We start from the raw sequence: 14,410 nt of genomic DNA, 5'->3' as shown, positions 1-14,410 counted from the left end.
CTTCTTTAACTTGCTGGCAAGAATACTGTGGGAGACTGTATCAAAAGCTTTGCTAAAGTCAAGAAATAGCACATCCACTGCTTTCCCCTCATCCACAGAGCCGGTTATCTCGTCATAGAAGGCAATTAGGTTAGTCAGGCATGACTTGCCCTTGGTGAATCCATGCTGACTGTTCCTGATCACTTTCCCCTCCTTTAAGTGGTTCAGGATTGATTCCTTGAGGACCTGTTCCATGATTTTTCCAGGGACTGAGGTGAGACTGACTGGCCTGTAGTTCCCTGGATCTTCCTTCTTCCCTTTTTTAAAGATGGGCACTACAGTAGCTTTTTTCCAGTCGTCCGGGACCTCCCCCGATCGCCATGATTTTTCAAAGATAATGGCCAATGGCTCTGCAATCTCATCAGCCAACTCCTTTAGCACCCTCGGATGCAGCGCATCCGGCCCCATGGACTTGTGCTCGTCCAGCTTTCCTAAATAGTCCCGAACTACTTCTTTCTCCACAGAGAGCTGGTCACCTCCTCCCCATACCGTGCTGCAGAGTGCAGCTGTCTGGGAGCTGACCTTGTCTGTGAAGACAGAGGCAAAAAAAGCATTGAGTACACTAGCTTTCTCCACATCCTCCGTCACTAGGTTCCCTCCCTCATTCAGCAAGGGGCCCACACTTTCCTTGACTTTCTTCCTGTTGCTAACATACCTAAAGAAACCCTTCTTGTTACTCCTAACATCTCCGGCTAGCTGCAACTCCAAGTGTGATTTGGCCTTCCTAATTTCACACCTGCATGCCTGAGCAATACTTTTATACTCCTCCCTGGTTATTTGTCCAATCTTCCACTTCTTGTAAGCTGTTTTTTTGTGTTTAAGACGAGCAAGGATTTCACTGTTAAGCCAAGCTGGTCGCCTGCCATATTTACTTTTCTTCCTACACATCGGGATGGTTTGTTCCTGCAACCTAAATAAGGTTTCTTTAAAATACAGCCAGCTTTCCTCGACTCCTTTCCCCGTCATGTTATTCTCCCAGGGGACCTTGCCCATCAGTTCCCTGAGGGAGTCAAAGTCTGCTTTTCTGAAGTCCAGGGTCTCTGTTCTACTGCTTTCCTTTTTTCCTTGTGTCAGGATCCTGAACTCGACCATCTCATGGTCAACTGCCTCCCAGGTTCCCATCCACTATTGCTTCCTCTACTATTTCTTCCCTGTTTGTGAGCAGCAGGTCAAGAAGAGCTTTTCCCCTAGTTGGTTTCTCCAGCACTTGCGCCAGGAAATTGTCCCCTACACTTTCCAGAAACTTCCTGGATTGTCTGTGCACCGCTGTATTGCTCTCCCAGCAGATATCGGGGTGATTAAAGTCACCCATGAGAACCAGGGCCTGTCATCTAGCAACTTCTGTTAGTTGCTGGAAGAAAGCCTCGTCCACCTCATCCCCCTGGTCCGGTGGTCTGTAGCAGACTCCCACCACGACATTACCCTTGTTGTTCATACTTCTAAATTTAATCCAAAGACTCTCAGGTTTTTCTGCAGTTTCATACTGGAGCTCTGAGCAGTCATACTGCTCTCTTACATACAACGCAACTCCCCCACCTTTTCTGCCCTGCCTGTCCTTCCTGAACAATTTATATCCATCCATGACAGTACTCCAATCATGTGAGTTATCCCACCAAGTCTCTGTTATTCCAATTACATCATAATTCCCTGACTGTGCCAGGACTTCTAGTTCTCCCTGCTTGTTCCCCAGGCTTCTTGAATTTGTGTATAGGCACTTAAGATAACTCGCTGATTGTCCCGCTTTCTCAGTCTGAGACAGGAGTCCTCCCATCTTGCAGTCTCCTGCTTGTGCTTCCTCCCGGTATCCCACTGCCCCACTTACCTCGGGGCTTTGGTCTCCTTCCCCTGGTGAACCTAGTTTAAAGCCCTCCTCACTAGGTTAGCCAGCCTGCTTGCAAAGATGCTCTTCCCTCTCTTCGTGAGGTAGAGCCCGTCTCTGCCTAGCAATCCTTCTTCTTGGAAGACCATCCCATTGTCAAAGAATCCAAACCCTTCTCTCCGACACCATCTGCGTAGCCATTCGTTGATTTCCACGATTCGACGGTCTCTACCCTGGCCTTTTCCTGCCACAGGGAGGATAGACGAGAACACCACTTGCGCCTCAAACTCCTTTATCCTTCTTCCCAGAGCCACATAGTCTGCAGTGATACACTCAAGGTCATTCTTGGCAGTATCATTGGTGCCCACGTGGAGAAGCAGGAAGGGGTAGCGATCCAAGGGCTTGATGAGTCTCGGCAGTCTCTCCGTCACATCGTGAATCCTAGCCCCTGGCAAGCAGCACACCTCTTGGTTTTCCCGGTCAGGGCGGCAGATAGATGACTCAGTCCCCCTGAGAAGAGAGTCCCCGACCACCACCACCCTCCTCCTCCTCCTGGGAGTGGTGGTCGTGGAACCCCCATCCCTAGGACGGCGCATCTCATGCCTTCCAATCAGTGGAGTCTCCTTCTGCTCTGTTCCCTCAGATGTATCATCCACTCCACTCTCTGCACTAGTACCTGCAGAGAGAACACGAAAACGGTTGCTCACCTGTATCTGTGTTTCTGGTACTCTTTCCTCTTCTGGATGTCACATGCCTCCAGTTATCCTCACTGGCCTTCTGTCCCCGCTTTTATTGTGCCCACTGAAGCTGATCCTGATGTCTATCCAGGAAATCCTCATTTTCTTTTATGGAACGCAGGCTTGATATCCGTTTCTCCAGACCTTGAATCTTCTCCTCCAATATGGAGATCAGCTTGCACTTTGTACAGACAAAGTCGCTTCTATCCTGTGGAAGGAAGACAAACATGGCGCATCCTGTGCAGGTCACAACGGCAGATCGCTCAGCATCCATGGTCTCTTCCTTCTGAGAGCTCTCTCCAGGCAAACTCCTTCTGTTTGCCTCTCTGCTGTTCGCTGCTCAGCTGGTTCGCAGCTGACTGCCTTTTTATAACAGTCAGGCCCAGCTGGAACAAAGCACTCCCAAATCAAACAGCGCAGTCCCCCTACTGCAGCACTTAGCGTACCTCTGCTCAGAGGGATCCCAGGCAAACTCCTTCTGTTTGCCTCTCTGCTGTTCGCTGCTCAGCTGGTTCGCAGCTGACTGCCTTTTTATAACAGTCAGGCCCAGCTGGATCAAAGCACTCCCAAATCAAACTGGTCAAACAAGCAATCAAACAATCAAGCACACAGTCAGTCTGAATAAAATTGTCAGACACATAGACAAACAAACTGTTGAGCAATAGTCAACATGGTTTCTGTAAAGGGAAATCGTGTCTTACTAATCTATTAGAGTTCTTTCAAGGGGTCAACAAACATGTGGACAAGGGGGATCCAGTGGACATAGTGTACTTAGATTTTCAGAAAGCCTTTAACAAGGTCCCTCACCAAAGGCTCTTACGTAAATTAAGCTGTCATGGGATAAAAGGGAAGGTCCTTTCATGGATTGAGAACTGGTTAAAAGGCAGGGAACAAAGGGTAGGAATTAATGGTAAGTTCTCAGAATGGAGAGGGGTAACTAGTGGTGTTCCCCAAGGGTCAGTCCTAGGACCAATCCTATTCAATTTATTCATAAAAGATCTGGAGAAAGGGGTAAACAGTGAGGTGGCAAAGTTTGCAGATGATACTAAGCTACTCAAGATAGTTAAGACCAAAGCAGATTATGAAGAACTTCAAAAAGATCTCACAAAACTAAGTGATTGGGCAACAAAATGGCAAATGAAATTTAATGTGGATAAATGTAAAGTAATGCACATTGGAAAAAATAACCCCAACTATACATACAATATGATGGGGGCTAATTTAGCTACAACGAGTCAGGAAAAAGATCTTGGAGTCACCGTGGATAGTTCTCTGAAGATGTCCACGCAGTGTGCAGAGGCGGTCAAAAAGGCAAACAGGATGTTAGGAATCATTAAAAAGGGGATAGATGATAAGACTGAGAATATATTATTGCCCTTATATAAATCCATGGTACACCCACATCTTGAATACTGTGTACAGATGTGGTCTCCTCACCTCAAAAAAGATATTCTAGCACTAGAAAAGGTTCAGAAAAGGGCAACTAAAATGATTAGGGGTTTGGAGAGGGTCCCATATGAGGAAAGATTAAAGAGGCTAGGACTCTTCAACTTGGAAAAGAGAAGACTAAGGAGGGATATGATAGAGGTATATAAAATCATGAGTGATGTTGAGAAAGTGGATAAGGAAAAGTTATTTACTTATTCCCATAATACAAGAACTAGGGGTCACCAAATGAAATTAATAGGCAGGAGGTTTAAAACAAATAAAAGGAAGTTCTTCTTCACGCAGCGCACAGTCAACTTGTGGAACTCCTTACCTGAGGACGTTGTGAAGGCTATGACTATAACAGTGTTTAAAAGAGAACTGGATAAATTCATGGTGGTTAAGTCCATAAATGGCTATTAGCCAGGATGGGTAAGGAATGGTGTCCCTAGCCTCTGTTCGTCAGAGGATGGAGATGGATGGCAGGAGAGAGATCATTTGATCATTGCCTGTTAGGTTCACTCCCTCTGGGGCACTGGCATTGGCCACTGTCGGTGGACAGATACTGGGCTAGATGGACCTTTGGTCTGACCCGGTATGGCCGTTCTTATGTTCTTAGGCATATAAGTTTGTAAGGGCACTGAAAGTGTTAAGATCAGCTTAGAATGCATTTTGCTTTTATTTCATTTGACCAAATCTGACTTCTTGTGTTTTGACTTATAATCACTTAAAATCTATCTTTGTAGTTAATAAATATGTTTGTTTGTTCTACCTGAAGCAGTGTGCTTGGTTTAAAGCGTCTCAGAGACTCCCCTTGGGATAACAAGCCTAGGGCATATCAATTTCTTTGTTAAATTGACAAACTCATATAAGCTTGCAGTGTCCAGCGGGCATAACTGAACACTGCAAGACCGAGGTTCCTAGGGTTGTGTCTGGGATCGGAGATATTAGCTAGTGTCATTAAGGGCATGGCTACACTTGCAGATGTAGAGTGATTTGAGTTAAACCAGCCTTTGGAGAGCACAGTAGGGAAAGCGCTGCAGTCTGTCCACACTGACAGCTGCAAGCACGCTGGCATGGCCACATTTACAGCACTTGCAGTGGCATTGGGAGTAGTGTATTATGGGCAGTTATGCCACAGAGCACCTCTTCCCATTCTGGCGCTGTGGCTTGTGGGAAGGCAGTGGGGGGGGTGCAAGGCATTTTGGGTCCTATCCCAATGCCCCGTGATGCATCACTTCGCATCCAGCAATCCCTGTGCTTCCATCCACATTTGGCACCATCTTTCAACATTTTTTGTACAGGGCACTCTGTCTTCCCTTTCGGTCTGCAGGAATGGAGACTGAACTGCTGAGGAATATGCTGACGAGTCTCGCCAGCACATCACATTTGTCAGTCAAGTTACTGCTTAAGATCCAAACTGACAGTGAGGACTGACAATGATATCGACTCAAGTAACGCATACGACATGAGAGTGCTTGTGGCATTCACGGACATGCTCTCCACCGTGGAACGCCGCTTTTGGGCTTGGGAAACAAGCACTGAGTGGTGGGATCACATTGTCCTCGAAGTCTGGGATGATGAGCAGTGGCTGCAGAACTTTCGTATGAGAAAAGCCACTTTCATGGGACTGTGTGAGGAGCTCATCCCCATCCTGCAGCGCAAGGACATGAGATTGAGAGCTGCCCTGACGGAGGAAAAGCGGGTGGCTATTGCAATCTGGAAGCTGGCAACTCCAAACAGTTACCGATTGGTCGCTAACCACTTTGGAGTGGGAAATTCGACTGTTGGAATCGTGTTGATACAAGTTTGCAGGGCCATTAATCGCATCCTGCTCAGAAGAACCGTGACTCTGGGTAACGTGCAGGACATTGTGGATGGCTATGCACAAATGGGTTTCCCTAACTGTGAAGGGGCGACAGATGGGACGCATATTCCAATTCTGACACCAGTCTACCTAGCCTCTGAGTATATTAATCGGAAGGAGTATTTCTTTATGGTTCTTCAGGCGCTTGTGGATCACTGTCGGTGTTTCATTGACATTAACGCAGTCTGGCCTGGAAAGGTGCATGATGCACGCATCTTTCGAAACACTGGCCTCTTCAGGAAGCTGCAGGTCGGGACTTTTTTCCCAGACCAGAAGATCACTGTAGGTGAAGTCAAAATGCTCACTGTGATCCTTGGAGACCTCGCTTACCCATTAATGCCATGGCTCATGAAGCCCTATACAGGAAGCCTTGACAGCAGCAAGGAGCGGTTCAACAACAGGCTGAGCTGGTGCAGAATGACTGTGGAGTGTGCTTTTGGCCATTTAAAGGGCACTTTCTGTATAGGAAGCTGGACCCGGCCAATGACAGCATCATCGCAGTTATATCCGCGTGCTATACCCTTCATAACATTTGTGAAGGGAAGGGTGAAAGATTCACTCAGGCATGGAACTTGGAGGTTCAACACCTGGAGGCTGAATTTGAACAGCCAGACAGCAGGTCTATTAGAGGGGCCCAGCACGGGGCTGCAAGGATTAGGGATGCCTTGAGGGAGCAATCTGAGGCTGAAAACCATGAGTAGTGTTTGGTGCCCTGCATAGGAGTGAAGTGCAGTGGTTCCATGTTAGTAGGAATCTGTGTTTGCTATGCTGACTTGCAGTTCCTGTTGCTTTCCTGGGCTAAGGTATCTTTTATTTTATGCAATAATAAAGAATTTTTTCAAAGCCAAAAAAATCCATTTATTGAAAAGAAACAACTGCTTGGGAAACAGAAAGGGCAATGGGATGGGGTGGGGAACGGTACAATCACAGATTTGTGTATGTCCTGTTATACTCAGCCTTCCTGTCTGGAGCGCTGTGCAATGAGTGCTGCACTTCAGGATGGCTATACTGCATGGTGATGGGGGTTGAGTGCAGTGGGTAAGGGTCGTAGTTTTCAGGACTGGGTGGTGAAGCTACAGGTGTTGGAGGCAGCTGGTTGGGGAAAGTGGGTTGGAGGTGACATGGGGGCACAAGGGAAAGAGTTTTGGGACAGGGGGGTGCGGGTGCGGTAGTGCTCCACCTGCATGGCTACGAGCACCTGAATCGAGTCCGCTTGGCGCTCCATGATGCTTATCAGCCGATCCATGCTTTGCTGCCGGCACTCCTCATTCTGCTGGCGGATCCTACTTTCACTCTCCCTCCACTCCTGTGCTTTTAGATTCTTGTTAAGGGACTGCTGCATTACTTTGTGCAGCATGTCTTCTTTGCTTCTATGTGGCCTCTTCCTAATTCTTTAGAGTCTTTCGGACGGTGATAACATGGATTGCTGAGATCTTACGGTTGCATCTGTAAAGGCAAAATGCAACACTTAACAGAAGCAGCATTGTTCACACCAGACAGAACAATGACTCCCCCGTACTTAAGGGCAAGCACAGTCTACACAATAGCATAGTTTGCCCATCCCAAAGTGAGCGGACATAACCCACTGAAGCCCAAAAATGGTGAGTAAGCATGGGATCAAGGGGGACTGCTTGTTTCACGGCTGTACTGTCCTCTGGGTTTCTGTGCCTTGGGGAGAGCCAACAGCTGCAGGCGGTCCCTATACTGAACACTGTCCCCACATTTTCCACAGGAGTTTGTCCTGGAAGATATCTTGCTGCTGAGGGTGACCTGGGAAGCAAGGGAGGGTCTTCTATTGCAATGCAGCTTCCACCCGGGCCTATATGCAGCTTGCCTGTGTGAAGCAATGGTCCCCCACCCTTCATGGCACAGTGGCGCGGACATGTTAGCCTGATTGGGACAAGGACCACAGTGGCTCTCCCAAGAAACCCGCGCAAGCCCATTGCCCAAGTTCTGGATGAGACCTCCGAAGAGATCACTAAGGCTGATTACTGCGATATAAGAGAGCACATAAAGGCCCTATTCCACATCTAGGCATGCATGCAGCCCTAACCCTCCTCACCCCAAGAGCCTGCACCAAATAACTACCATCCCAAAATAAAAGCTGCCTACCGGGCACCTCCTCTGGTGTTTGTCCTTCTCCAAACACTGTCTGCCGCGATTGGCTACCTTCCTCTTGACTTAAGAACAGCTTCTGGCTGCATGCATCTAGGGATGCCAGGGAGTCTTCCTCCTCCTCAGCACCCTCGCTCCTGCTTTCCTTCTCCTCCTCCTGCCTTGTTCAACTGGGCTCTGAAGCGTCCATGGTGGTACTCGGAGTGGAGGTGGGGTCACCCTCAAGTATCATGTCCAGCTCTTTGTAGAAACGGCAGGTTGCAAGGGCACCACCGGAGCGGCAGTTTGCCTTGCAGATTTTGCAGTAGGCATTCCGCAGCTCCTTCACTTTAACTCTGCACTGCAGTGCATCCCGGTCATGGCCCCTTTCCATCACGTCCCTTGATATCTGCCCGAAGGTATTGTAATTCCTACGGCTTGGAGCGCAGCTGGGACTGGACAGCTTCCTCTCCCCAAACACTGATGAGGTCCAGCACCTTGCCACTGCTCCATCCTGGGGATCACCTGGCATGTGGAGGAATGGTCACCTGGAAAGATTGGCTGAGCAAACAGGAAGGGGATTTTCAAAATTCCCAGAGAATTTAAAGGGCGGGTCTGACGGTTGGTCACCTGAGGGCAGGGCAGTAGAGTTCAAAGTGATGACCAGAGTGGCTAGAACAGGCATTGTAGGACACTTCTGGAGGCCAATCAGAGAGCATTAACAGACCAGGGTGTCCACACTGGCGCTGCGGCGCTCCAGCGGGGGCACATCAAATGTTATTCCACTTGCCGAGGTGGATTACCAGGAGCACTCTAGCTACAGAGTCAGAGCGCTCTACATGCCTTGCTAGTGTGGATGCATCGTGAGTTAGAGTGCATGGGGCTGCTTTAATGCGCACTAACTCGCAAGTGTAGCCATGCCCTCAGTTCCACAATCCAAGGAGCAGCTTACATGCCAGAGGCTGAGCGTGAACAGCCCAGGAGTGGGGGTTCTCACAGCAGAGCAGGGTAAGGCTGGCTCCCAGAGTCAGGGATTGGAGTGACCTAGCAGATCACTGGTCCAGATAACACCAGAGGGGAACATCACACAGTGGCACAAACAATCAAGAGCTCCAAGTAAGCATCTCAGATCTTGGTCTACAACAGCACCCAATGCTCTATGGAGGAAAATGTACTCTGCAATACAGATAGTTCATTTCTTTAATAAAGGAGAGGCTTGGTGCACTGAACGAGGTGGAGATATTAGTAGTATGAACCCTATAGAATAAAGGGCTTTACTTATATCAGTTAGGAGCATTATTTGGTTTACTTCTCAGTTTAATCACAGACCCACTTGCAGTCACTACAACAGCTTGATGTAATTGATTTAGGTAATTTTTAATTAAACATCCCTGTTCTTTCAATCCAATTTAGATTATAAAATCTACAACAGAGACCGTGAACATCTATAGTCCTGTAAATATAATACTAACAACCTACACTACATTGTGACTGAGCATGGGAAAGATATTAGCCTGTAACATGTACGTAAGTCACCAAACAACAATTGTTCCTCCAACTGCTTGCACTTGCTTTGTACAAGTTACCATCTCTCCTGGACTGTCTAGATATCATTGTCTGGACACAGTGAATCCATCTTTCTTAGCATGTTGTGAGAACCCCTGCACTAGACTTCTTCATAGCAGAACATCTCTCAGGTTCTTTTTTAAATTCCCTGTTTGTGACTGGGAATCTCTGCTTTTCAATTTATACACCACTTTCCCAGTCTCCTCTTTGACTGCAGTCAAAGGGGCCTAGCAAAAGTTTTATCTTTCCCCTTGTGACCTAGTGACTTACCCCTTGAAACTGCTCCTGCAGGACACTGGGAATATCAAAGCAGAAGTAAGAGCCAAAAGTCAAGAGGCAGTTGAAGAAAAGCACTAGGAACCTGTAATAAGCTGTAGAGTGAACAAACATGTTATTGTCTATGTTACAAAATATGCTCATGTTGACAAAGTTTGTGCCATTCTTGGGACTTTTATATACACATGTCCTGTAACATATTTAGAATTCAAAACTCACTGAAAGTTTGTCATTGACAATAGACAAGTGTCAGTTTGATCTGCTAATAATTAAAAAACCCTATTTTAAATATATAGATATATCAACTAACACTAACTAATCATAGAATCTCAGGGTTGGAAGGGACCTCAGGAGGTCATCTAGTCCAACCCCCTGCTCAAAGCAGGACCAAACCCAACTAAATCATCCCAGCCAGGGCTTTGTCAAGCCTGACCTTAAAAACCTCGAAGGAAGGAGATTCCACCACCTCCCTAGGTAACCCATTCCAGTGCTTCACCACCCTACTAGTGAAAACGTTTTTCCTAATGTCCAACCTAAACCTCCCACTCTGCAACTTGAGACCATTACTCCTTGTTCTGTCATCTTCTACCACTGAGAACAGTCTAGATCCATCCTCTTTGGAACCCCTTTTCAGGTAGTTGAAAGCAGCTATCAAGTCCCCTCTCAATCTTCTCTTCTGCAGGCTAAACAATCTCAGTTCCCTCAGCCTCTCCTCATAAGTCATGTGCTCCAGACCCCTAATCATTTTTGTTGCCCTCCGCTGGACTCTCTCCAATTTATCCACATCCTTCTTGTAGTGTGGGGCCCAAAACTGGACACAGTACTCCAAATGAGGCCTCACCAGTGCTGAGTAGAGGGGAATGATCACATCCCTCGATCTGCTGGAAATGCCCCTACTTATACAACCCAAAATGCCATTAGCCTTCTTGGCAACAAGGGCACACTGTTGACTCATATTCAGCTTTTCGTCCACCGTAACCCCTAGGTCCCTTTCTGCAGAACTGCTGCCCAGCCATTCGGTCCCTAGTCTAATTCGGTCCCTAATAATTGTGAGATGCTATTTCGTATCCCTGTGTTGATTTTTCCTGTTCTTCTCTTAAGCCCTGATCCCACAAACAGGATTTGCATTGATGGGGACCCTTACCCCATGCCAGTCCCGATTAATTTCAGTGGGTCTCCGCACAAAGGTAAGGTTGCGCAGACCAGCTCCTTGAGGCCGGGAATCTCTTTATACCTGTATAATAAAGTATTGTGCATGTCTATGGTGATATACAAGTAATATTCATTTTAGAGTATGCTAGACCTGACATACTGGTCACTGTAAACTGGTTTATAGAATTCTGTTTAGTATTCACAGTATGGTGAAGTGTGTGTCAAATTATATGGAAATTTAGTAGTGGCTATAAGTGTGCCAATCTATCTCAGGCAGCTCTAATTTTCACCACAAACCCTTAAGCCACCAGCAGAATTAATAGAGAATTGTGACTGCCAGCATGCCATGGCACAAACAGGCAGACTGCAGTGAATGCTGGGAGTCTCTTTCCCTGTGGGCTGCCATTTCAGAAATGGGGGCAACAGCAATCTGTCCCCCAGGGCCCTGGGCAAGTGGCTCAGGATTCAGCATGCCCCTTTTGGAGTGGTTGAAGTTCCTGGCTCAGTGAGGTTTTGGGAGCCAAACTGCCCCCTCCTGCTCTGATAGACCTACCCACCCCTCTTCCAGTCAAACTGATCCATACCGCTTTCTGCCTCTTCACAAGGAGAGGGGCATACGACAGGCAGAGGGGATGGAGTCTTAACATACTCAATTTTTGAAATATAAAATATTCAAAGTACTAAAAAGCTGTAAAGGGAACTGTGAGGAAGCAAAATGCTTTTACCCATGTGTGATTATATACACATGCACACTAATTCCCAATCCCATTCAATAGTCTCTCTCTCATAATACAGATTCTACTGATTCTTATACGTAGCACCTACATACACTGTGAGTGCACTAGAAATTCACAGTTATTAGCAAGTATATAGTCAACAATGCAACCAGGGTTAATGTTGTGGGATTACCAACAGTTTCAGGGAACTATACTACATTTACCAGCATAGACCTCTTCCAATGCTCATCACCTCTCACTCCACTACATACAGCACTGTAACCTGCCATGGGACATTGGGATGGTGCAGTGAGTTAAAACAATATCAAGACCATGGTATAGAATTGGATTAACCCAGGGCTATGCAGAAGCAGCTTCTTGGAGCAACCATGAGGGCATGGTTTTGAAATAATTCAGGAGTTCTGCAGTGGGGGTTGACGGCTGTCCCAGATTGGGTGGAGGTGTTGTGGGCACCTCAGGCTCTATGGTGGCATATTACAGGAACTCTGTGACAACTAGCAAGTTCAGGGGATCCCCTGGTCTGAGCTTGTGGATCAGACCCAATCCCAAGGGGAAAGGACAAATATAGAGTTCTGTGTTTGTACAGCACCTAGCACAACAGGGTCTTGCTCCATGACTGGGGCTCCTAGGCGCTTCCATAATACACATAGTAACACACTAATCCTAAAAGTTCCTGGATTCAGCAGTAGGCTGGCATGACCCACAGCACAAAGGGAAGGGAATTAGAGCACCATACACTGTGGAGACGGGCCCAAAGAAGAGGGTCCCCAGGCCCTGCAGCAGCAGGCCTGACCCCGGGTAACTGGGGTCCCCGAACCCCTCCCTAACGGCGGGGCATCCAAGGTCCCAGCGAGAGGCTGGGGAAGAGAAGCCTGTGCACAGCGCCCAGGGGCAAGCAGAAGCACCCGACCCAGCTCTGGGGAAACAGTCACGTGACACCTCAGTCATGTGAGAGGGGCTGGTCAATCGATACCACCGCAGTCACCTGGCGCAGCGCTCCCCGCAGTTCTGAGGAGGGGGTCTCTATACCGCCCGGCTTGTACCTCTCTCCGCCGCTGCCACCATGGCTCCGGCTCCGCTCGCTCTGCGCCGACTCCGGTCCCGGTCCCCCCCACTGGCCACTGCCTCTCTCGGGCCGGGCCGGGCCTCCTCTCTGAGATTCCCCTCCGCCCCGCCTCTTCCCGAGGCTCCGCCCCCCAGCCCGGCGCGTGGGAAGTGAGACGCGAAACGGCCCGGGGGGTTCCGCCTCAAGCACCGCCCCCTTGCCCTCCACACCCCGGCGCGTGGCAGCGCAAGGCACGCTGGGACCCAGCGGCGGTGCCCTGCTGCTAACCCCGGGCGAGTGGGGGGGAAGCCAGGTCTGGAATGACCAATTCACCTGACTGAGAGGCTTTGCCAGCCCTACCCTAGGACCAGCAGCCGTAATTATTCCTGTGATTTAGATGATTTAGTTGGGGATTGGTCCTGATTTGAGCAGGGGGTGGACTAGATGACCTCCTGCGGTCCAGGGCCGGCTGAATAGCTGAAAGTGCCGCCCCGCTCCAGAGTTGCCGCCCCAGGCACCTGCTTGATAAGCTGGTGCCTGGAGCCAGCCCTGCTGCGGTCACTTCCAACCCTAATTTTCTATGAGTCTGTGCCTACCTTGGCCCTAGTGCTCCTATCCTGCTTGGGTCTTGACCATTAGACTAGTGCCCATGCAGAGTTAGGGGGGAGGGTCTGCCCATGTGCCCCAACCAGGGTGTGATAAAGAAAGGAACAGCCTGGTTCAGGGCATTAATGCCCCAGAGTGCTCAGTTATTACAAAGCATCCTTATAGCCCACACTGTGTAGTGCTGGAGCATGAGCAGTAAACAAGCCACTAGCATTTCAACCTGATCTTGGGAAGGTGGAGCTCTGGAGCAGATTACTGTACCCCTTTCAGGAGTCTGAGTTGGCTTCTGTACCCCCGTTACACCTCACATAAAAACTACTTACAAAATCTGACAAATATGAAAGTGTCACACTAGTATTGAAAAATTGCTTTCTCATTTTTACTATATAATTATGAAATAAATCAATTGGAATATAAATTTTGCACTTACATTTCAATGTATAGTATATAGAGCAATCATTGTATGAAATTTTAGTTTGTACTGACTTTGCTAATGCTTTTTATGTTGCTTGTTGTAAACCTAGGCAAATATCTGGATGAGTTGATGTCCCCCCTGTGTTAGCCAAAAGGGCTCGTTTCCCCCCGGAGCTTACCTAATTACACCAAGGAGGCACGGAAGACAGGAAGACGAGTACCACTCCCTTTATTGATCGGTCAGCTGAGCGGGTGCTCTCATCGGCTAGTGCCAGAAGAGAGACACACCTTACAAGCCCGTACGGGCTCTTTTATAACCAGTAACAAACAACTTAGCCTACGTTCGTCTATGTCATTTGGCTGACCTGTAGAACCTGTACATGTATCTGTTAGGGGATAATTGGGTACGCAGGATACATATATCATTTTGTGGGGGACACAAGATACATACAGCTGTTGAGGATACATTTGGCATTCTGAAGGGTATAGCTGTTGAGGATACATTTATCACGCTAAGGGGGAAACAAGATACACCTATTGACCCTTTGTACCAAATATCTTGGAAACAAATATGGAAAGACAGCTGCGTAAACTTGGGGAACCAAACAAGCTGATAAGCAATAGCTGACATAA

General features: G+C 48.0%; 1 protein-coding gene across 5 annotated transcripts in view; it reads right to left on the bottom strand.

Moving 5' to 3' along the window:
* The window catches only part of LOC123344352 (major facilitator superfamily domain-containing protein 1-like), a 38,219-nt gene extending 25,315 nt beyond the window's left edge, over positions 1-12,904 (bottom strand). For 2 of the 5 annotated variants that reach the window (XM_044980472.1, XM_044980470.1), the window contains exons 1-3: positions 12,756-12,888; positions 10,968-11,057; positions 9,818-9,918 (exon numbers count right to left, since the gene is read on the bottom strand). Coding sequence is in view for 2 of the 5 variants with exons in the window: in XM_044980469.1 (XP_044836404.1) it covers positions 9,818-9,918; positions 12,756-12,777 (123 nt within the window). In the remaining 3 variants the exon portion in view is untranslated. Of the gene's footprint in view, positions 1-9,817; positions 9,919-10,967; positions 11,058-12,697 lie in introns of all 5 variants that reach the window. The other 3 variants (XM_044980469.1, XM_044980473.1, XM_044980471.1) reach the window with 2 other exon arrangements.
* Between the last annotated feature and the right edge of the window lie 1,506 nt (positions 12,905-14,410).

Source organism: Mauremys mutica, chromosome 11 (assembly GCF_020497125.1).
Source record: "Mauremys mutica isolate MM-2020 ecotype Southern chromosome 11, ASM2049712v1, whole genome shotgun sequence".
Taxonomy (NCBI): Eukaryota; Metazoa; Chordata; order Testudines; family Geoemydidae; genus Mauremys; species Mauremys mutica.
The sequence above is the reverse complement of the archived record's forward strand: the minus strand, read 5'-3'. Positions and strand labels throughout refer to the sequence as shown.